We start from the raw sequence: 25,080 nt of genomic DNA, 5'->3' as shown, positions 1-25,080 counted from the left end.
CTGCAAAAAATTGAATCAAGCGTTTGCTTGCATTACGACAGATCAAAGACGTGCTTAGTTTAGATGGTATCCGGACTGTGTACTATTCATTGGCGTACTCACATATGGCTCAAAATGTATTAATGTGAGGTTCTTCTGTGGGGGCAAAACGTGTTTTTTTATTGTTCAAAAAAGAATAATTAGAACTATCTTTAATATTGCACCCAGGGATAGCTGTAGACCTGCTTTCTGCAAGAACAAAATGCTAACGTTACCGTGTTTCTATATATATATAAAGCTCTGCTCCATGTGAAAAATAATGTACCCAGTTTGAGAGATGAATCAATAGTTCATAACTATGCAACACGAAATAGACATTTATTAACTATCCCAAATCTTAAAACATCGACATTCAAAGAATCACTTGCATATAATGGCATAATATCATTCAATACGTTGCCTCGAGATATTAAAGATTTTCATATTGTACCATTTAAGATACAATGTTATCATGATTATTGCTTTCACTGCATTTCTTTCATCCTAGTTAAAGATAAATTTACTTTCATGTATATACAGCAACTAATTTCCTTTATATAATGCAACTAATTTTCCTTTATTTTGAGTATTTCAATATTAAATTCTACAAAAAGGATTTGAAGCTTTATATCTTCTATTGATTATCAGATAATTATATATCTCATAGATATCTCAGATAGAATAGTACCTAGAAGATGACAGCACGACCAGTTGTCGAAAGCGCTCGCAGATAATCAAATAGAAGTCATAGAGCTTTAAATCCTTTTGTAACTTATAATTATATATATATATATATATATATATATATATATATATATATATATATATATATATATATATATATATTTATGTATGTATATATATAAATATATATGTGTATGTGTGTTATTTTTATATATGTATATAGTTAATTACCTGTTTCAAGTGTCCGATCTATTTTATACTGTGGACCGTTATTATTGTTTTATATAATTTTCATATTTTTATTTATGACATGTCTTATATCATAAGTTATAGAATATAGAATAAAGTTATTATTATTATATTATTATTAAATTTTAAAAATTGAAGACCGCTCTGCAACTTGTGAACTCTAATTCAATCAAAATTATAAAAACTAATCGATAAAAACCAGATGCTGGCAACCTTGCCTCCATATCTAAATACCTCCAGATACACAATCTATTTATAACCGAAACATCCGCTGTATGATGTCAGTTCGAGAGCAAACATGGTAGCCGATATCGAAGTTATACTGTGGCTGCCAAAAGTGCCAAACGTGGGGCACCTGTCCCTGGAACTATCCGATGGCTTCTACATCAGTTTCTGGCCAGGAAAAGAGTGGCGTTGGAAGAAAACCAGCAGAGGAAACACCTACGAAGATGACCGCCGAGCAGAGGGCCGCGGACCAGACGAAGTTCTCTATCTGCCTCCCGAAATCGTGGATCAAGGGAAGATAAAACGCTGGTGGAATAGAGTTATGGACGACAAGGAATACAACCTCATGTTGAATAATTGTTCTTCTGTGGTGAGGGAGGCACTGAGGAAGGGGGGAATCTACGAGGATCCCGTCCTGAAAGGTTTGGATGCCGTCGGTCGACCACTAGACACTCCTTCCGCTGTTTTTACTTGGGCAGGGGCGTGCAAGGACCTCTATCTGGGAAAACCCGAGCGGGCCGTAGTGAGACATTTTTTTGAGCCGACTAAAAACAATGTAAGGTCACTTTGGAAATGGATTCCAGGGTTGGACGATTAGGCGACTATGCAGAGTAATAACCAGACTCACTTACTTACTTTGATTCTGCTTGCTTTTTACTAATATTATATGTGATCAGAATGAGCCATAATAAATTTGATGAATTCTATAACTGAATCTTCATTCTTGATAGAGGGAGAGGGAAAATATGCTTTTGAGTATGCATGGTGTGTTTATGGGTACAAAGATTATTGACAATTAAAGATTAACAACACGATAATTTAAAAAACCGAAAGAAGGAAAATCTCTACATTAACATTACATTAACATATATTTCATTTGAGAAAAAACAACGATAAAAATTAAAACAACAATAAAAAGTAATTGGCGCTTTGAAGCGACTTCATTGATTCCAGTGGCGCATTTGATTTTCCAGCTGCAGGAAAACCCGGAAAAACCTGCATCTCCACATCATCTGAAGATCTTGATCTGCTAATGTTCTCTCTCATATAAAACAAAATGAAGGGTGTCTCCAGAGGCTCCAAAAGATTCAATAAAAATAAAATGTGATAGCCGTAATAAAATATGAAACAATAAAAAAGGTCTGATACGTGCTTTATGTTCAAAAAAATAATATATTTCACAGCTACAATGGTTCAAAACAGGTAAAAACCATGAGAATAATAAAATAACAAACGTAAAGCATAGAGTGGTGGAAATAAGAATCTTCAAATTGAACGTAAGTTAGTCTCATGAGTTTAATGTGTTGAGTAATATAATTGGTGTGATCAAAACTTGCTGATACGTATTTTGTTGAAAGGGGGATATATTTTCAACTTAATACAAGAAAAGTGATGATTTTTCAAAAAAAAATGAAAAAAAACAATAAATTTCAAAATGAACTCTTGACGAAGATTTGAAGATTATGCAAAGAAGAAACTTCTTTCCTATGAACAATGGAAGAGCTGAAATCCTTCCGCCAAACGAAATTCATGGGACATATTCTGTGAACCAAATAGATTTTAGTTCATCTCATTAATCGCAAGTAGAATCAGGATAGATTAGATTGCGATCATTAATCTATTGTTATTTTCATTGCAACAATAAAATTGTTAATTCATCACTCGCTTTGGTGTCTCGAACGATAAAAAGCGTTAAATTTCATAACTTGTATTGGTACCATACGAAACAATTTGCTTAATTACAGATTTCTATATGTTCCGTAATCCTACACTAGCTTAGCTGAATGCATCGTTGGACAATTCATACACAGCTTCTTTGAACTTCCTCTTGAGCCAGTGTTACTCGCTGTAGATGATATCAGCTTGGCACCACTTGATGTTATGTTAATGAGTCTAAACATGCTCTGCTATTCCAAATTTGCTAGTTTCTCCTCGCTGTGTGTTTCTCTTGTGCTCGGCAATTCAGACTTTCAATGGTCTCTTAGTTTCTCCGATATAGGATTTGCAGCAGTCGCAGGGTATCCGGTAAATGCAATTCTTGGAATCGCAATCCGCGTTTGATGGCCTGGTTTCCATGAGGCTAAAGCCGGTTCTGATGTACTTGGAACCAATTCTTCTTATCCTTTCCAACAATCCTCTGATGTAGGAAAGGATAAGCACTAGTTCTGGCGATTTCTCTTCCTTGTGAGTAATCTAACCAAAGTGTGTTCCATTGAAGATCTTTTCTGATGATGCCTAGTTCCTTCCCGAGACCTTTCTTCGTATTACAGAGCACGAAAAGGCAATTCATTGTGGACTTCCTTCTCCATTGTGTTGGTAATGGAATGTTTCACGCTATTCATGTACTTCAGAAAGTGTCCAGTTCTGTATTCACGTGGTTCCATACTATGAAGGTGTCGTCAACGTGTCTCAACCAGACTTGGGGCTTCTTGTGGGTTTCTTTAATGACCAGAATTCTAAACCTCTTCATATTTTGTGAAAGTGGAGATTCCATTAACAGACAATCTTCTTGTGTAAAGAATTCGTCTTTCGGTTGGAAATAACAGTTCCAAACACACATTCTAGTAATTCAATGATGACTTTTATAAGCAATTTCGTTCTATCTTTGAGGCGCCCCTCCGGATAGCTTCCTCTGTATGTTTTGAAGACAATAGAAGTCCGAACTAGTGAAATTCAGCATGAAACATTGCCAACCACTTTCAAACAATCGCCTTTATGTTAATGAACCATGCCGTGATGTGATGTGATGCCGTGATGTACACAGTGTTATATAAAAAAGGCATCAGAAGTGTCATTCATACTTTCTCGATGCGTCATCACAGACAAACACATCCATGCGGGATTTGTTTTGGTGTCACTGGAACGCAGGTCAGTGAATTCCTATATGCAAATACGCGATAAGTGAAAGCATTCAAACAACAGTTTTCATATGCGTTACATAACCTCACCCAATGTTCAGCTAGAGTAGAGATTTATGGACGTCCAGATGATTACACAAAAAATATGGAGGGAATTTTAATTTTTACTTCATATGAAGTAGTCCTCTTAGATTCCTCATAGAATGGTATCGTTGCCATAGATGTAGCACATTGGGGCTTCCTATCTCTTGAGTGACTAAGGCGTGGGTGTCCAATTCGTAGCCTTGAGAGTGTTTGAATATTTTTTTTCTGAGGTAGATTGCTCCATAGTAGTACTGTGGGTTTGATTTCTGGAAGTTTGGCTTTAGATATGTTCCATTTCGTCTGCCTTATGAATAATACGGCTTTTCTTTTGTGCGATTTTAGATCATTGTTGTAAATATCTAGGTAACTGACTGTACACTTTTGAAGTTCTGTGGCATCCATGGCTGAACTATCAGCCTTCTCATTGCCCTCTATTTCGATATGTGAGGGAGCCCAAACAAGTTGTATTTGAATGTTGTTTTGGTGAATACAAAATAGTTTCTGTTTTAAACTTCATCAGAACCGGATGGCTAGGATAGAGTTGACTCAATGAGCTTACTGCTCTCAATGAGTCTGTTATTATCAGACACTAAGAGATTTTATAGAGATTAATGTATTGCAACGCTTCACGAATTGCCGTCAATTCTGCAGAATAGATGAAGGTTGACGATTGTAGTTTGAATTTTGCAGTAACGTGAAAGGTACTGTCAAAAGGAAAAAATTAAACATGCTTAATTCTTGATGCGCGTTTCGCTAATCAAGTTAGCATCATCAGGAGATGATTAAATAGAAGTGTTTTCGATAAATACTTGATTCTAAAGCAATTCCGCAAATTATACTATCGTATCGTTTTACAGAATGAATAAGATAGAATTTAAGAATACTTAAATAAACTGTAGGACTGTATTGTTCAGCCACCTCATAGGAGTAATATTTTCGGGGAAAATTCAACCAGATTGTGACTGGGTATGCCGTAAAGGTTTCAGCAAGATGGGTTTCTCCTTCTTTATGACAGGCGGTACAAGAGTGACTAGATGAAGTATAACCCAGAGCTTTCTATAGCCCCTGTAGATCATGGTACTCATGGAATTTAAACCACACGTTACATATAATAATAATAATAATCGTCTTTATTACTTTCGAATAAATATATACAAAGAAAATAGATCAAAAATACTGATAACTATCCTAAATATCAATGAAAATAAAGGGCGAACACCATCAAAAATATTCTTCCACTTAACCCAAAAACAGAGATGTGTTCTAATTTAATGTAACATTTTAGTTACTCATTGCGAATGCATTCCTCACTGAAAATTATCTATTCCAGAATTGAATCCCCCATTAACTGTTGCTATACACCCCGCATAAAATTTATGATGACTCATATTATAGATATACTCGCGTACCTATGTATATTCAAAAGACGAGCATATCGCTCATTACATAAACACATATTTTCGAAAGCCTTTCAATATATGCAACTGATAATTACTCAGCAACGGCTATTTGATAGATAGAGAATTGACAGCTACTAGTATCTAATGCATATGATTTTTAGTTAACCATACCTTCAAAAAACGCAGCTGTCGGACTATTAGTTTGTGCGATAGAAGATTTCGAGTGAAGCATCTTTTGTTTGAAGGAGGAAAACGCGAAGAAACGACCCCATTCAAAGAAAATAAATGCCGTTTCATCAAAACAGTGCACTGTGTCACAAATCAATGAGAGCGATAGCAAAATTGCAAGAATTGGGCTTCGAATTGCTTCCACATCCACCGTATTCTCCAGATTTGGTTCCCAACGACTTATTCCTGTTGTCTGACCTCGAGAGAATGCTCGCTAGTGAAAAATGTTGCGCTATTGAAAAGCTAGTCGTCCAAACTGAGGTCTTTTTCGATGTTGAAGACGAACCATAGTAAAAAAATTATGAAATCAAATTTTATAAAAAAAAACATTATATGGATAATGAAAATGCACCATTTTCAAAAGTAACGTATTCAAAAAACAAAAAACTAAAATGAAAATCTCACAATTAAGTGTTTTTTGAATACGTTAATTATGGATTTTCATAAGTATCGGCCAATTCCATCATATGAAAAAATAGTATCATTCCGAAAGATCAAAATTGAGATTTTAGCATGATTCACTTCGTAACTCCTGAATCACTCGGTATAAACCCACACAACTTCATATCCTCGGAGAAGCGCTATATCCAAGGAATTCAATCGCTTAAAAAAATATTGGGCATCACATTCAAAAAACATAAATTTGGTCTGCGGCGCACTCATTGATAGCCCTGTATATTATACAACATTTTTTGTATCTCTTATCTGTAGAGAATCAGCTGTCGTCTTCCTCGTCTTATGACAAATATAAGGTATTCACTAAGTAATGTAAGATCGGGCTATTTTATTATTGAAAAGGCCTACTTCATTTGTTTGCACAGTTTGCACAGAGATATAGCGGACGGTGGGAAAATACCGTGATTGCAAAACACACGATTTCATTCAAATGGATTCGTACTTTACGTATTCAATAATTCTAGATATTGCAGGATGGGAATAACCCAGATTAAAATAGACACAATGTGTTATTATCGGTTATTTAAATTGTAGCCTTGAAAATGTTTCGAGGCAACGGAAACTGAATTAATTGGAAGAAAATATTTATTTGTTTTGTTTCAGGAGTATTATTTAATTTCACATGCAAAAAAATAGATGTTGGATAGTCCCTTAGTGTTTAAGCTTTTTAAAAACAATTCACGTTTTTGTTTCACTCGGTATTTTTCAGTACTTGTCAGTAAATAATCCATTGTACAGGAATATCTAATATAGATACATAGATAACATAGATTCTACATATTATAAAACAGAGTACTCTCGCGTCTGTCTGTCTAATATGTCAGACTGAATGAGATAAACTGAAAATCTACCACACGATTTTCACAAATGAATGTAGTGATTCAAGCGGAAGCTTTATTATATATAATTTATTGATGTTTTGTGTGAATATCGCTTTGAAATATAACCTAAACAATAATCCGCGACGGTATATGTTTGTCATTTAAGGATACCATTTTAGTATTCCCTAGAAAACACTTCGATAGATTGATTATGATAATGAATAAAAAAAGTAATTTGGCAAATTCTCTAAATTTTTGATGTATAATTGAACAATCATTTGTAATCCCATGGCATTCGTTAGAAATACTTAGTTTCAGATATAGAGACTCGTAAACTTCCCACTATACGATTGATATAAACAGAAACCTAAGAACATGTTGTTGTCAAATAACCATGAATTTACTATCTGTAGATGAAGAAATTGCAAATAAAATAGTCGCGCATATATCGATTGTATTTTTATGAAAGTTTATTATAAGTACTACGAAATCATTCACAGTCAATTAGAAGGACAATGATGGTTATGTATTCAAGAGAAAGTATAACAAAATACAGCATTCCTTGTGAGTCGGTGAACTCATATCAGTTATCTAAAAATGTGGACGTATGAAATATGATATTATTGATCAGTATCGGACTTGACATATTGCTTGAATATTTTTAAAAATTACAGAATAGCTCAATACATATGAATTCTCAGAATATCGCACAATTCTAAATATTGTACGTTAGTTTTCAATAATCAAATCCCAACTAAATAAGAAATAAAAGTATAACAATATATGGATCTGTTAGATCAAAACCTCAGTTTGAATTCAGATTTTCCTGTTCTTTGGTGGTAAAATAAATGATACTTTCTGAAAGTTTCCAAAATTTCCTCCTTATATTCCAAAATTGCTTTCCCTTTTAAAGTTTCCAACACTACCACAACCTTTTTTAGAATTTTCAGTATGCACCTTTGACATATTTTGCTCATTACTTGAATAGCTTAATTCATGTTTGCTTCATTCTCAATTTCTTATGTTTTTGTTTTGTTCAAATCAAATCCATGAATTGAGAAAAAATCCACTGTTGATCTCAGAGATGCCATTTCAGGCTTGTCCTTTGAGAAAAGTTAAGTCCAACAATGGTTCAACATGAAATCCACTAGTGTAGTCAGTTCTATACCTTTCGCAAAATGAATCTGATATTCCAGACAGTAAAGTAAAAATATTATCAATATCTGTATCACCTTCTGACAGAAAAATACTCATGCTAAGCCTATCAAAGTTAATTCAACCTCCTCTGATATCTGTTTTCACACCCATGAATTTTTCCAGGAAATATCTTGATTCGAAGATTCACACTCAACATTCTTTCAACTAAAAAAGACATTATCGACGAACTTACAACATTAACAATCTTTCAAAGGGTTCAAGGATATTTTTACTTAGCAGGTTATTCAAGTTGGATACTTTGTGAATACGTGACAATGTTCTTGTCAATTTTTTACTTTACGAGTTCTTCAATTTCCTCAGTACTGATAACTATCAAACTGTTGGGACTGCATCTATTTAATGGGAAAGTCCAACCATGTCGTTTAAATTCATCGTGACACCTTCAACTTCTTTAGAGTGCATTGTCCTCTCCGCAAGACCACGGTAAGCAAGACTCTCGCTTGATCAAATTCATCACCTGGCAGGGGATATTTAGTAGAGGGAAACACCTGATGTGTCATTTCACCGGTATAATACAGGTTATCATCTATATATACTCATTCGTGCAGGTGTTTTGAATATTACTGTCTAGAAAATTCAACAGATATCAGATTGTTCAACTGAGAGTACCTGCCATCATGATGAAAAGTGGATTTGTGATTCTTCTTGTTCTTCTTGTGCATTTGATTGCCGGTTCACCGATACAAAAAGGTACTATTTTTATAATAAATTGATGAATGTAGCCGTTACTACTTAGTAGGAAATCATAATGAAGAAAAGATAATTGAAATTTTATAAAAGTGGTAAAACATAGAAGTTTCAATTCTTATTTCTTCATTAGTGTTTTTAGGCATTTTTCATATCACTCCGTTGATAGATATTATTTTTACAAAATGATCACCTTTGAATGGCATTTCATCTATTCCTATGCCAGAATCTGATTATTTTTCGTTCGATATCAGTGTCTTACTGGGTTTACTATGTGATTATTCATTTGTGCAACAAAGTTGCACAAAAATCCAAAAAGATATATTATATGAGATGTTTTATTGAACTACCTCTCAGTTGAATTGCTAATCTAGGAACCTTTTCATTGATTTATTGCTGTAGGGTAAATTTTGGACAATACAATGACTGTAATGAAGTAAAAACGAAACTTGCTCCATGTTTTCAGAAATTCTTTGAAAATATTCAGCCTCGGATTAGGTCAATGAGCCACATAGAATAACAAACTTCTAAAATGTTTTCCGGGTTCAATTGTTTCCAGCGGTACCCGACCAAACAAAGAAAAAACACAAAAGTTCTGGAAAGAAATGTTTTCATTTTTCAACATAAATCCTTGCAGCTCTATACACTTTTCTCTTGCTCCTCAAAATAGAGCTCAAAATAGTTTGCTCGAGTGTGAGCAAACGCAGCATCCATCTTGCATACAGCTTTTTCATGTCCAAATTTTCAGATAATATACGATGTACCGCACTTTTCAAAATGCCTGGAGTCACCTCACTGCGATGCTCGTATTAGCAGCTCGTATGACCTCGTTTAAACTCGGCTACCAAACAAGTACAAGGAAACACAGCGTCTTCAAACTTGATACAAATGCCTTATAGATTATGTAGTTTCTAATACAGTTATATTTTTCAAACAACTACCGCCATCTCTAGGTCAGATTGGGTACTTCTGGGACCACCCTCATATATGATTCCATTGGTTCAATTCGATTAAGACAGTGACAATGATTCAAATTAGGACAATCATGCACAGCCTTTGTTATTCTTTATAATTTATCTAGTTGAAACCTTCGTTTTTCACAGAAAACTCGAAAGATATGTGCAGGCTGCCTAAATTGACTGGTGAATGCAGAGCCCACATGCAAAGATGGAGGTATGACCCTGCTACAGGAACTTGCGACCAATTCACTTATGGAGGATGTAGAGGGAACGAGAACAACTTTATCACTGAAGAAGCTTGCATGGCGACTTGTTCAGGTTGGTCGATTTTAATTTCATTTGGGTTTGTTGTAATTCTAGACTATATCTTGATGGTTTCGATGGGTTTTTGATACCTTTCCAGTTCTTGTCTGCATAATTTGCTTCAATAACTGTATAATGCCGAATTATGATTACACATGAAGTGTTTCCTTATCAACTTTTGTAAAATAATGCTGAAAAAAAGAAAAATATTCACATGCTAACGAATTATTTTTAGTTCTTCTCACCACTGATTTTTTTCAAGTTGTCGTTGAAACAATGATATTTCCCAAATTCTTTCTTATTGTATGTTCATGTCTTACTCATATTCAGCTTATTTATTCGTTACTTTTTTATCCAGTTATATTGCTCTTCTTTTATCTATTATTCATCCATATTATCCACTTCAACAATCTGATTTACACTGCAGCGGGTATTTTTCTCAGATAATGATGCATTTCTTCGCATAAAAAGTTTTTATCTCCATCTTTACATCACAGGTGAGAAAAATAATTAAAAAAGTGGCAAGTAAAAAAACAATGTGCCAACAAATATCATAAAGAGAGTAATGGATAACCTCAAAAAGTAATAATCAATTTTTAAAATTGTTTACCTTTTGAAAAGCTATATCGACTAATAGGTATGGGATGTATTTTTTGACAAAAATATAGATATATCCACATAAATTGCAATAATTCAACCCAATGTATCAAATATTCGCCTATGAAAGTCATTATTTTGCGAAATCGATTGAAGATACCTTCAAAATTCTGTGTTCATAGTACATACTTTTCATTGCCCATGAAAAAGTTTGTGAAAATATGTAAGCTATTTGTTCAAAATTATAATCAAAACACGGGTAGAATCGAAAAATTGTAATAGTTTCATTATTTACATTGGACTTTGAAAAAAATCATTTATTCAAAAACAATACATCGCTATGCGCTCCAAAAATGAATTGAAGTAAAAAAAATTGTGGCCTAATGTAGTTTTGTATGATGTTTATAATGATCAGTAACATTCATTCTTAGGCCTTTTTTGCTTTATCTATATTCTACTTATATATTTTAAACAGATATCTTTATTTCAAATTCTTATTCAAACTTACTTCAATGTGAGATACTATGTATTGTGTCACCTGTATTGTGATGCCTGAAGATGCTACTGTATAGCAAAACACGTGTCTAGTTTTTGTATTTTGGATTTTCATCAAGTATTGATCAGTTTTATCATATCTGTAATTTTTTTTTCTAGGGGTGTAACTACTCTGAAAATTTCGACCCACTCTACAAGTCGGAGATGATCAAGAAACGTTCGAATGTACAAATTTTATTAGTATAATTTTGTTACCTGAATTAATTTTATTTTGTTATCTAATTTATTGTTAATGATTAAAATATTTTTCTTAGCGTCTCAATTCGTTTTATTATGTCAGTGATTGTGTGCTATAAATTTAGATGCTAAGATTCTTTGATTTCCTATGGAGTTTAGCTCAAACTCAAAATGAACTTCCACAAAATTCTATTGAAATTGTTACTTTTATTTTTGTTTATGGCCATGCAAATTTTGCCCAGAAATATCGGCTAATATTTATCAGCGCATAAACAATGAGTTAAAGATAAGATAAAAACATAAAAGTTGAAACATTTATTGAATTATGATCCATGAAAGAGTGTCAGATGACTCAATGTAATTTGATGAAAATGTTTGTTTTCCCACTTTCTTTTGGAATGATTAAGTCATGTCACTACCCACAAGTGTTCATACATTGTATTAGTCTATATGCAAAGGTTCATACATACATCAGATGAGATAGTAACTGAAAAATATTAATTTATAAGTGAGGTACATGGCATCAGCCTCTTCGAAGACATCATCTGCGGGATCGACAAAAGACCCAATCCACGAATATTAAAAATAAATGAGGCAAAATAACAAACACCACTCTGATATCATTTTGAGGATGCGGTGATTGTGATCTACAGAAAAAAGGAAGTGTTCTTAAACCACACGACTAAAGTAAAGCTCCTTTAGCTCGATCTATAATAATTTTCCACAAATATTTAAGTTTGTTATGGGTTTTCATTGATAAATTAACATTTTTGAATTGAATCGAATTTTTATTTTTATTTATTATTTTCATTATCGAATAAATCAGTAATTACTGTGGTTGATTACAAGACCAAAACAATAGGCTTATGGTATGAGAAATAAGATATATATGTGTTCGAATGAAAATTAAAAAGATATCTAGAGAAAACTGCATCGATTGTTGTTCCATGTCTTGTGGCAGGCTCAATCAACATTGAAATCTCCCGCTAAAATTAGTGGCAACGTATGATAGTTTTCCCCTAATTCTTCAGAGCCCTCTCTTGCCCCTATAGTAATACAGGAAACGTAACTCTCTCTCTCTTTCTATCTTCACTAACTGATACCTCTCTCCCAACTTCCGTTCGCCTCTCCCGATCACACTTTTCGTAACGCCGTCGTCACGCATTCGCCAGCTTACTCCCCAAGTCAGGCGCGCGTAAAGAAGTTCTACTTCAAAAATCGAAATTCTCAAAATGTTACATTGCATTAATTTTGTGCAGAAACGAAAAAAATAGATGTATCAACAAAAAAACTTCATTCCATGTACATATGAAGTATGCTTTTCATTTTTACTTCTGCAATACTGTTGACGAGTTTATATTTCGCAAAGGAATGTGTAGTCGCTGGAAAACAACTTTTACGTCATTTTTCCGGTAAAATACAGTTTATTATCTGTATATATTCAGTCGTGCAGGTGTTTTATTTATTGGTTGTTATTTTACTCAGTGCTATAACTTACTTTTGTTTAGTAACGCCAAGATAACTTAGAGCAACTGCCAATATGCTGAAAACTGGGTTTGTTGTCCTACTTGTTCTTCTTGTGCATCTGTTTGACGATTCATCGGCACAAAAAGGTAAATCTGCCATATTTATTACGCATATACAGTGTGTTAAGCAGGGTTATCAAAATGTTTCGTATACAAATTGGTATTCCAAAAACTGAGGCTACAAATGTTTTCAGTGCTAATAACTTTCTAGTTACGCCTGACAAAATCAAGTAACTACAAAGCTCTACTAACGATCGATCTATGCGGTACAAATGAAAGCTGCCTTACCAAACTATCAGTTCTTGCTTCTTCCTTCCTCGTGAATTTCAATACACACATAAAATAATAACTGTCACCAACTACATAGTAACATACATTTTTGGAAATAGTTATTTCATAGTTCACTTAAAAATAAATAGCAAAAACAAATAAGGACTGTAGCATTTGTTCTTTCAAAAACATTGTCCAAAGCACCTAATTGATCAAATTAGAAAATGTTAATATTTCATTGTACAAGTAAGAGCAAAGTTTGTTAACCAAATTTTTCGCCTCTTGTTCAGTTCAGTTCTTTCCACAGATAATCCAAAAGATATCTGCAATTTACCAATAGATGTTGGTCCATGCAAAGCCCATCAGCCTAGATGGGCATATGATTCTGCTGTAGGAACCTGTGTCCAATTCATTTACGGAGGATGTAAAGGAAATGCTAACAACTTTCCCACTCAAGAAGCTTGCTTGGCTAGGTGTTCAGGTTAGACAATTTCAACTATTTGTTGGTGAATTATAGTTTCTAGTCAATTTCAGAGCCGGTTTTGAAGTTTATCATACCATCTTCTTTTTCCCGGATTCAATTTTCACATAGCTATTATCAAGTTGGTTAATTCTTTGACCAAACAATACGCTGGTACAATGCGTTATTGAGGAAGTGTACCTTTTTTAGGTGTGAGAATAAGGTTTTTCTATGAAAAGTACCAAAAGTTCACTGTCAAAAAAGTTAGGGTAATTTGAAATGACAGCGTACGCAGCACCCTCTAGATGGTATATGAAAATTATTTCCACATCAGAAAACCCCAGGGTATCAAATTTCGTGCTAATAACTTATTTTTTGCAAGTTATTTTTAAGTAACTAACAAAAAAATTTAATTTTAACACCCTGTATCTACGAAACGAAGCATTTCCGGACACAAGTTTATAAAGACTTTTTTCTTAAAACTGTCTCAGAAATACGTTACTCTAATATTTTAACGTACTTATGCTACACCCTGTATAGTGAATTCAATCGTTGTAAAACTATAAACGTTGCCTAGTCTGTTTCATCGTTTTTGTGCATCGAGGGACATAAGTCATAATCATCTTTTTTGCCTTTTTAGGAGTGTGACTATTTGAAAAGTGAAACCGTCTCCACTTGAAGATCATCAAGATATATTATGCTAGAATTTATTGTGCTGTTAATTTTTTCGAATTAATTGTATTTTGTTATCATATTGTTATTATATTATGTTCATTATCATATTCTATGTTATGTTTTTGTTTCAATTCCATTTAATGAAATAAAAAAGCTTTTCTACAAATTCTACTCCACCAATCACATTTTTTGATACCTACTCTGAATTGATTTTCTAAGATGAATATCCTTTCGAAATAATGTTCCAATACACACTGACCGAAATTCTAAGCTCTCTCAAACATTCAGTTTGTTGGCAACATGAAATCATCGGGCCTGAAATTAAGCATGATTAACGAGCGACTACCATGTCAAAATCAGATGTGCCGAATATGTTTCGGCCAAAGAAATCGACAGTCGTACTGTACCACAGTTATTAATCTAGGATTAGAAGTAATGAATTCATAGCGGTGAAATAATGGAAAATACGGAAAAGGATAAAAGTAAAGAAATCTCATTTTTTCCATTTATAATTTCCGATTATTTTTGAATCCCTATGGACTAGTAGAGTCGACGTAAACACTTCAAATTCAATCAATTACTGTTCACCTCCTATCAAAATCAAATTAATTTTCCAAAAAAACATTTTTAGCGCTTTCAAACAATGTCTACAGATGTTGTTTGAAGAAAATTTTATTTGTTTTCAAACAACGGTATATTTCAACAAGTTTTTGAAAGTAGGAAATAAAACACGTCAGTGGTTCATCTACTGAAATAAAGATGGCAAGGTGAGTATTGAAGGTCACAAAGCAAATATGCCATACTTTCAAAACATTCAAAATCAACTACCTAGATATCAATAGTTTCCACAATTATCGACAAAATACAACGATTTAAACATTCCAAATCAAGTCTGTATATTTCTTACATGTTACAGAATATATCTGTCGAATCTGTTTTGTGAATTTCAACAGATGCGCTAAAGTGATAAAGTTATGGCAATTTGAGAATCACCCAATAAAATTGAAGAGCAATTGCATTTCTGCATTATGATGGTGACAATCAAGCTGTATAGGAATTTTTTATTCATATGAGATATTTATTTTTTAACAAGAATTTCCAAAGTATGAACATTCATTACATTTTTGGTTCTTCGAATAGAACAAAGATGTCGCCTTGAGTGACAGGAAATTTAAACTGAGCAATATTGGACAAAATGAGAAATGTTTCTAAACTGCATATAAACTATAATCCTGATTTATGTAAAAAGTATGAAAGATAAAAATCATGATTCATTTTCAAAAACAAAATATGTTATATCAGAAATCGAAACCACTGAATGAGGGCAACCAAGAAAATTCTTACCGTCAGAGAGCGCTGAGGGTGTGAGGTCAGTTCTCGGGTTCTTTTCGTTACTTACATTTTTTATGGATGAAATCACTTTATTTTAATTATGTAACGAACAGTCAAGAAACCGTTTGAAGAAGGGTGGTTCACGAACAGTGATACTGGGGTGCAAGGTATCAAGCGGTAATATGACAGGTACTGCCACCTAGTCAGATCTGATTTATTTTGTGAAAATGATTGTTAATGTTAGGAATGTTACCATTTTTGTAATCTATGAGAACTTTAAATATGTGAATGAATGGTTGAAAGTACCAGGACCGAAATATTCTGATGAGATAGTTAAAACGAATCTAAACGAAACACTTACCTCTGAGGCACTTAAATCGATGTTTAAATGTTAAATTGTCTTCTTGACCACTCGCTCTCCAGCGCCCTCTGATAGCCTCACCGATGGTGCCCTCATTTGGTACTATCACGTCAGTGATATTTTTTAAGGTTAGGAGCTATGATGTTTTGTGTTGTTTAATCGTTAATTTAAATCTGAGCGCTAGATTAGCTCTGCTAGCTAGGGAAGCGTTCGATAATGCAGATCTGTTGTCTCAGTTAGTGAAAACGTCACAATGAAATTTTCCTTAAATAATTTGGATCAATTGGTCGAGTTTAGGTATTTTCTTTGGAAAATTTACTTTGGTGAAATGTTGCCTCTTGTCAGCACATCTTCAGAAAAGAATTAATGACACATCCTTATTAAAATAATGATGCCTCCTTCAACACTAATCAAGTGTGAAAAGGTTTGCATTCCAATAAAAAATCATGAATCACAGTGCTCCCTAGAAATACGTCATCGGCTCCAGATGTTTAAAACCGAACACGGTAACAATCATAACCACAAAAACATTTACCTTAACCTCAAATTCACAAACTACTAGAGTAAGTGGTTTGTGCTCAAATTTCCAGAATTTTCCGTGAACATGAGTGTTTTTTACGACGAAGTAGAAATAGAAGACTTTAAATTCGACGAGGAAGAGGGTGTTTATCATTATCCGTGCCCTTGTGGAGACAGATTTGAAGTAACGAAGGTATTGAAAATGTAGGGTTAAGATGGCAATTTAACTTCCAGATTCATTTTCAGGAAGAATTACTCGCTGGAGAGGAAACAGCCACCTGTCCTGGTTGTTCCTTGGTCGTCAAGGTGATATACGATTTGGTAAGTACCAGTGATGCAATTTTTTATGTGAGTTGACCTCATGAGGCTCCTGGCAAAAGTTTTCGACTGAGTTGATCATGGAATACTTCTATAGAAACTTCAACGATATGATGCGGTAACTAAGTAATGAGAACTTGTTAAATGTCAAAAGATGTTAGAATAAGTTATAGAGTTCCACATACTTCTCATCAAGTATGATAGGACCCTAAATCTATTGTCATTTGATATGAAAAAAGAAGCATAGTAGCCTTCAAATACCCATTTGGTAGTTTGCAATTTGAAAGTGGTAATTAGTCAAAATGAAAAGCCAAATGAACTGCACAGTATTTTTATAAGTTTCTTTTCAACAAATAATTGATATGATTTTCAAATTGTCATAACTTTATATTTATGAACCGATTGGAATTGATCAAACATTAATCACAATAGATAAGTGGAAACCGCACTTAAATCAGTTGAGCCTTTTTGGAGATTGGCATACACAAAGGAATAGACAGGCAGTGCTCAGTAACACTTATTAATGTATTTGTTTTTAGTAGTTTGATTCTCTTACTTTATTTCAGGAGTCTTTCAGAAAGGAGCACGGTGAGGTGAGAAATCTTGCAGAGGATCTTGAAAAGCTCAAAGTTGCTAATTAACAAAATTTACCGTAAAGAAAGAGGGGGCCGAGGAGGGGTCTCGAAAACCTTCACCAAGGCAGCTAGCTGGCATGGGTATCGCATCTAATGAAATCTGACTGGGACCTGTGCTGGAGCAACCACTGTTGTATCCTATATTAGCGTGAAAGACCCTCCCCTCTAAAGGTGAGCCTTGAACACAAGTTTCATACGTGAATGCTCAGTACCTTGTTCTTGACCTTATAATAAGGATATCGTCTCTGGGAATTGGATATAGAAGAACGGTTCAAAGATGTGCCTTATCCTGTCATAATATATAGGCACATATCCTACTTAACTACTTCTCAGTTCAACTCTGAATTTAGTTAGTGGCAAGGTTTGTATATTGTCTGGTAGCTGGTTGAAATAACTGATTCCTACTACTTACTACACCTCACGATTTAATCTCCACAAACTTTATTTGAATAAATATATCACGATATGTTTCGCTAACACAGTAGCTTCATCAATAGTGACTTGAATTACTGTTGTAGTTTACGAAATCACTATGGATCTGCATCAAGTAATGGCTCAAACAATCAGAAAAAGAAACTGAATTTTTGTTGTCAGGTAAATCATTGACACACATAAAAAAGAGGCTCCTATTTAGAGCCCCAGAGAACCCAAGCATAATATGCTAAAAACTAGATTAAGCTAATCAGATACACTGATTATCCTAATATTTGGCTCTGAACGATGAGAAGGTTTGAATCTAATTCTGGACACTCGATACACTTATACTAGAAATAATCCTCAGAAATGGACTATTTTCTAGTTCTCCAACAGGGCTTCATAGATCACATGCAGTTACCAGGGTCCTTCCTAAAAATACCTGGAAACAAAAATCAACCCGAACAACGGTTTCTCGAAGAACTGTGGCCTAAGTTGATGGTTGATGTGTTTAAATTTTCGATCAAACAAATTCCACTCTATTTCTTTCAGGTTGGCTGATCTGGAAAAGCGGGAAGAAAAATCTGGAGTCATTGAAATTGAAAAGAACGATGGGAAGAAGAAAATGAAGAAATGGAGGCTGTTGAGGAAGAAGACGAGGCACTGATTATGTAAACAATTATTTCGACAATCGAGACAACTTTGAAGATGAGGATGACAACTTACTTGTTCGATTGATGACCTGGTTATTTTGTAGAAAGTCTTATCGGAAATAAGGTAAAGAAAATAATTTTTGTCTAATTTCTACTAAGTTTATTATTTGTTACGAGCAGTTTCGGTTTTTTAAACCATTCTCAACTAACTCAAGTAACATTTGAATTAATTATATTTCAACCAGCTCATACTTTTGTTCAATGTTGACATCCTCTACAGTTTTACCACTCACGACGCTTTTTTTGTAAAATATGTACATTTCTGTAATTTCATAATAAAAACAAAGAAAATAACGTACTTTCCAAGAAACTCAACTCAACGTTTGTTATATTTCACTGCTTATCAAGATTATTCCATTTTTTTTTTACTTTACCCATATACAGGGTATTTCAAAGTTGCTTCATTTACTGAAATAATTGTTTGCATAATCAGTGCCTCGTCTTCTTCCTCAACAGCCTCCATTTCTTTGTTTTCTTCTCCTTCTTCACTTTTTTCAATTCTATTGGCACCCGCTTTTCCAGAACAGCCAACCTGAAATAAAAAGAGTGGAACCTGTGAGGCATTTTAAGGAATGACCCTGATAACTGCATGTGATTTTCGAATGGTCTAACAAACCGAAACCGGTCCTAACAAATAATAAACCTAGTTGAAATTAGACAAAAGTTATTTTCTTTATCCTGTAATCGATGACAACTCGGATGATGGTGCTATTTATTAATTTATTTTATAGATAAGATATGTTGGTATAATAAAAGTTACCTATTTTTATATTTATGTTGTGATTAGCTTCAAGTCTTCAACAGGAATATCGACCATTATGATTTATCTGCAGTACTGGATATATATATTATATATACATTAAGCCCCTGTTCGTGATTCAGCTTGAATTTCACATAATTTTTTCTCAACAGACCGAACTCGAAAATAAATTTTAGTTGAAATGAACAAGAAAACCATCTACTTAAGCTTCAAACACAAAGATGGCACAGAATTACAATATAAAAAGTCAAAACAGAAATAGGAACCTAACTTCTACTACTTTCTCAGAGATGGCGAAAAAAACATGAAAGCTATTGTCTCAAAGATGGCGATCACATCGAATAAAGTGTGAACAAAGTATTAGCTCACTTTTACTTCCGCTACTATCCCAGAGATGGCGATAATAGTTAATGAAAAAATTCTTAATGATACATTGTTGTGAAGAAAGAGCAGTTTTTTATCAACCTTCTTTGAGTATTTTTATATTCTACAATATAAAAACTGTAATGGAGAACTCTATACACGTTTAGCAAGGGCAAACTTTTCAGTTTACCCCGATAAGTTGCTGCGTAGATTCAAAGTAATTTTCACAAAGTAACTTCTCATATTCAATAATTTCGCCTATCATAAAAAACAAAATTATTCTCGATAGACTGAGTTAGCTAACACTTGTCGAAAATAGATTTTAATTGAAATGAACAGGAAAACTATCTACTTAAGTTTCTAACACAAAGATGGCACAGAATTGCACTGGAGAAAGTCAAAACAGAAAATAGGAACCTACTTCTGCTACTCTCTCAGAGATGGCAAGAAGATAATGGAAAAAAACCATGAAAACTATTGTTTTCCGTCTCAAAGATAGCGATCACCTTGGAAAAAGGGAGAACAAGCGTCCTAGTGATAGCGGAAAATGAAAGGTAGAATTTAATTATATTAGCTACTGTCATTGTCCTACTGTTTCAAAGACGCGCAGCATTTCATTAGAAAAATATAAGTTCATCTTCGCTACTACCCCAGAGATGGCAAGAAAGGACAAAAAAAAGAACTCTAGAATGTTGTTTTCATTAGCTTTTTATCTCAGAGATGGCGCATTATCACGTCGGAAAAAGTTTTATACAATGGTAAGAATAAAAAAACTCACTTCAGCTGACCTGAAGCGAGAAGAGCCTGTGCCTGCTATAAATAACGGTCCAGCATACAGAAGACTACATTGATGAGGAGATGGACAAATAGAGAAAACAAATCAACAAGATAAATGAAAGTACAATATTATGTAATACAAGACTCTTGTACTCCCCGGACAAAGTTTTTGTTACAGTCAACACTGGTTAATGCCGCCAAACCTTGAAGCTGCGACCAAAACTAAGAAGAAGAAGTCTATAATAATTAATTTAACCTCAAAGTTTTAGAAATCCGTGAACATGAGTGTTTTTCACGACGAAGTAGAAATAGAAGACTTATATACGACGAGGAAGAGGGTGTTTATCATTTTCCTTGCCCTTGTGGAGACAGATTTGAAATAACGAAGGTATTGATAAAGCAGGGTTAAGACATTCAAAAAAAAACAACACTAAAGAGCATTACAAAAACGTTATGAATTTTCATCAAGTATCGGCAATTTCCATCATAAGGTTGAGGTGTCAATTTAACTTCATATTTATTTTTAGGAAGAGTTACTCGCTGGAGAGGAAACAGCCACCTGTCCTGGTTGTTCCTTAGTCGTCAAGGTGATATACGATTTGGTAAGTACCAGTAATGCAATTTTGTATGTGAGTTGACATCATAAGGCCCCTGGCAAAGGTTTTTGACTGAGTTGATCATGGAATACTTCTGTAGAAACTTCGATGATATGATCCGGTAACTAGGTAATGAGGACTGAACAGTATTTTTCCATAACTGTATTAATGAACAATTGAAATGAATCAAACATTAAATATTAATGAAACACACCACAATGGATTAGTGAAAACCACACTTGAATCAGTTGCGATGTTTGTAAGATTAGCTTGCACAAATGAACAGACAGGCAGTGGTCAGTTATGCTTTTATATCAAGTGAATAGAAACCCACGATATTCAGTGGTTTGATTCCCTCACTTTGTTTCAGGAGTCTTTCAGAAAGGAGCACGGTGAGATGAGAAATCTCGAAGAGGGTCTCAAAAAGATCGAAGTTGTTAACTAATAAAATGAGTGGTAGAGAAGAGGGGGGCCGTGGAGGCCGAGGTGGGGTTACAAAAACCTTCACCAAGGACCAGCTAACTGCCATGGGTATCGCGTCTAATGAAGCGTTACCGGGACCTGTGCTGGAGCCACCACCGCTGTATCCTCCGTTAAAGAGACGACCAGTACCTCTAGAGGTAAGCCTAGATCGCAAATTTCCTGCATGATTGCTCAGTATCTTTTTTTTTCGACCTTGTAATGAGGATATCGTCTCTATGAATTAGATATAGAAGAACAGCTCGAACGTGTTATTTCTTATATTTTGACAGCTTGAAGAACTCGTCAAAAGAAGTTGATGTACCAAAAATCACTAATATAAAAGTTAAGTAATTCAACCAAAATTTGTACTGAAAACTACAGTAACACAAAAAATAAGTTGTACCTAGATAAGCATAGTAGTACACCAAGACCGCTAAGTTTTTACTCTGTCACTATGCAAATTTTTATGTAGATGGTATTTGGGATAGAATGAAAGATGGTTCATTAAAACTGTTTTAAAATTTTTGAAGTTCTTCTTTTGACAGGTTCTTCAAGTTTTTGAAATAAATAACTGAACATTTAATTATATCTGACATACATTTATGCAATACCTCAAAGAGGTTAGTCTGGCAGACGTTTCTCGTTCTTCCAGCAGCAGAACCATGCTGAAATCATTCAAGTAGATTATCTACAGGTCAGTTTCAAGGTACTACCTCTGGTCAGTGGAGGAAAAATTCTTAGTGTGCTTAAGAATCAACTGACTTCAAGCATGGCTTTGCATGGCTCTGCATTTCAACTGCATGAAATCTTCGTCCGGGAAAAATATGTATCAACTAGTAACAGCTTCATCTCGTGAACAAAGCCCCAAAAGCAGAGAAAAACATCTCGTGTACCAACACTTTAACATATCAAAATAAATATGATAACTATATGTAGGAGAGGTACATAAGTATTAAGAAAATGAATACGCCAAAATGAAATTTTGTAACATTCACTTCTCACAACTATCCTTCACAGTGGGACCTGGTGAATGCCTGCCAGAAAACAACTACTTTCCCGGCTCATGCCACGATGGAAGTTGAATGATGTCCGACAAACATTTATGCAAGATACCTCATAGAGGATAGTCTGCGAGATTGTGTACATGATGGTAGTAAACTGGAAAATTATGTTTTCTGACAATCATTTACCAAATCCTAAATCCTAAATATTCATTTTGTCAATACGTGTTTCTCCTCGATATAGTCATAAGACTTATTTTGGTAAATGAAGCAACTTTGAAATACCCTGTGTCCAAAAAACATTGAGTAATTTTCTTGGAAAGCACGCTTTTATTATAAAATTACAGAAATATTCATATTTTACAAATAAAGAACATTGAATATAGCATTTCATTACTTTTTCAATATTTCAGCAATCTTCAGAAATGGACTATTATATAATTGTCCGACAGAACTTCATAGATCGCATGCAGTTATCAGGGTCATTCCTAAAAATGCCTGAAAACAAAAATCAGCCCGAACGAGCTATCGATAAACTCGTAGCCCAGCTGCCTAGTGCCAAGGAAAAGTTTGATTGGAAACGGTTTCCCAAAGAACTGTGGCCTAAGTCGATGGCAAAAAAAAGCGTCGTGAGTGGTAAACCTGTTAAGGATGTGAACATTGAACAAAAGTATGAGCTGGTTTCAAATATAATTAATTCAAAAGTTTCGGTTTAAATTTTCGATCTCACAGGTTCCACTCTCTTTCTTTTAGGTTGGCTGAACTGGAAAAGCGGGAAGTAAAATCTGGTGCCGTTAAAATTGAAAGGAATGACGAAGAAGACGAAAATGAAGAAATGGAGGCTGACGAGGAAGAAGATGAAGAAATGGATGACGACACTGATTATGCAAACAATTATTTCGATAATGGAGAGAGCTATGTAGATGAGGATGACAACTTAGATGATGGTGCTACTTATTGATTTATTTTATTGATAAGAATTATTGGTATAATAAAAGTTACCTATTTTTTTATTTATGTTATCATTTTTAGCTTCAACAAGAATATCGACCATTATAATTTATCTGCAGTGTTGGATAGATATATAAATAAAGTCCATGTTCGTGATTCAGCTTAAATTTCACATGATTTTTCTCAATAGACCGAACTCATTTATTGAAAATAATTTTTAGTTGAAATGAACAGGAAAACCATCTACTTAAGCTTTTAACACAAAGATGGCACAAAATTACACTATAAAAAGTCAAAACAGAAAATAGGAACCTACTTCTGCTACTTTCTCAGAGATGGCGAAAAGAACATGAAAATTATTGTTTTCTGTCTCAAATATGGCGAGCACTTCGAAAAAAGTGTGAACAGTAGTATTAACTTTTACTTTCGCTACTGTCTCAGAGATGGCAATAATAAATAATGAAAAAAATGTATTCTTGAATGATTCATTTTTGTGAGGGAAAATCACTTTTTTATCAGCCTTCTTTGAGTATTTTTATATTCTACAATGAAAAAATCTGTAATGGAGAACTCTATACACGTGTAGCAAGGGCAAACTTCTCAGTTTACCCCGATAAGTTGCTACGTAAATTCAAAGTATTTTTCACAAAAAAAAATGTGCTATTCATCAGTAACTTCTCGTATTAAATAATTTCGCCTATCAAAAAAAGTGCTAAGAAATTTTACAATACCTATCTCAACCTTTCAGAGGCTAAAATTTGCCTATGTCTTCAGAAATGGACGAAATTTAGCTTTATATGAGGTTTTTCTTTCCTGATTATTTTTATTTGAACTTAGAGTAACTACCAACATGCTGAAAAATAGATTTGTTATTCTGCATATTTTTATTTTATATGGGCTTACCAGTTCAATGAAATAGGAAGATAATTGTGCTGTAATTATTACAATTAGTAATTTTCACTTCAATATTTGAGTCTCAAAATAATAGCGTTTTCCATTGCCGAAACTGGTGCCACATTTAGTGTTTGTCTGTCCTCTATTTCTAAATATAATTAATAAAAGGTATAAATAAATTGAAAATACACTGATGTTGCAATAGTTTTCTATATACAAATGTTTTACCAATAGAAAAACATCTCTAAGCAACCATTTCGAAATCCTAGTTTTTCTAGCGATACAAAGATATCGGTATAGAAGTGACAGTTTAAGGAATATCGTTATTTCAAGAGATATTATTTCAAAACAGCGATATAGAATACTTTGTATATACACAGATATAATTCTTTTTTCTCTCCAAATAACGATACCGACAAAAGCGTAGAAAACATTCGGATGACCAAACATTTTCATTGGAAAAGTAAGGTCACGAAGTGGTAATTTACTTCGACTACTATTCAACAGATGGAGAAGCAATCCACCAAAAGTAAA

The 25,080-nt window shown here is 33.9% G+C and overlaps 4 protein-coding genes across 4 annotated transcripts; all 4 read left to right on the top strand.

Annotated features, from left to right (window-relative positions):
- The first annotated feature begins 8,697 nt into the window (after positions 1-8,697).
- On the top strand, positions 8,698-11,600 carry LOC111509464 (kunitz-type serine protease inhibitor 4). Its single transcript, XM_023165223.2, has 3 exons — positions 8,698-8,931; positions 10,032-10,205; positions 11,442-11,600. The coding sequence occupies exons 1-3, from the start codon at positions 8,859-8,861 to the stop codon at positions 11,447-11,449; spliced, it is 255 nt and encodes an 84-aa protein (XP_023020991.2). The 5' UTR covers positions 8,698-8,858; the 3' UTR covers positions 11,450-11,600.
- A 1,360-nt stretch (positions 11,601-12,960) lies between these two features.
- LOC111509462 (trypsin inhibitor) lies at positions 12,961-14,621 on the top strand. The gene is made up of 3 exons (XM_023165222.2): positions 12,961-13,132; positions 13,623-13,796; positions 14,416-14,621. The coding sequence occupies exons 1-3, from the start codon at positions 13,060-13,062 to the stop codon at positions 14,421-14,423; spliced, it is 255 nt and encodes an 84-aa protein (XP_023020990.2). The 5' UTR covers positions 12,961-13,059; the 3' UTR covers positions 14,424-14,621.
- A 1,708-nt stretch (positions 14,622-16,329) lies between these two features.
- Dph3 (Diphthamide biosynthesis 3) lies at positions 16,330-19,511 on the top strand. The gene is made up of 4 exons (XM_074179572.1): positions 16,330-16,855; positions 16,909-16,983; positions 17,547-17,786; positions 18,582-19,511. Exons 1-3 carry the CDS (start codon positions 16,748-16,750, stop codon positions 17,619-17,621), a joined length of 258 nt encoding a protein of 85 aa, XP_074035673.1. The 5' UTR covers positions 16,330-16,747; the 3' UTR covers positions 17,622-17,786; positions 18,582-19,511.
- A 1,362-nt stretch (positions 19,512-20,873) lies between these two features.
- Positions 20,874-23,714, top strand: Polr3G (RNA polymerase III subunit G). The gene is made up of 5 exons (XM_023165225.2): positions 20,874-21,030; positions 21,170-21,244; positions 21,609-21,858; positions 23,115-23,371; positions 23,455-23,714. The coding sequence occupies exons 3-5, from the start codon at positions 21,688-21,690 to the stop codon at positions 23,660-23,662; spliced, it is 636 nt and encodes a 211-aa protein (XP_023020993.2). The 5' UTR covers positions 20,874-21,030; positions 21,170-21,244; positions 21,609-21,687; the 3' UTR covers positions 23,663-23,714.
- Positions 23,715-25,080: the final 1,366 nt, after the last annotated feature.

This window comes from Leptinotarsa decemlineata, unplaced genomic scaffold, assembly GCF_025532065.1.
Source record: "Leptinotarsa decemlineata unplaced genomic scaffold, Ldec_3_MD MMD2_tig00026282_RagTag_RagTag, whole genome shotgun sequence".
Classification (NCBI taxonomy): Eukaryota; Metazoa; Arthropoda; class Insecta; order Coleoptera; family Chrysomelidae; genus Leptinotarsa; species Leptinotarsa decemlineata.
This window is presented reverse-complemented; position numbering and strand designations above follow the sequence as displayed.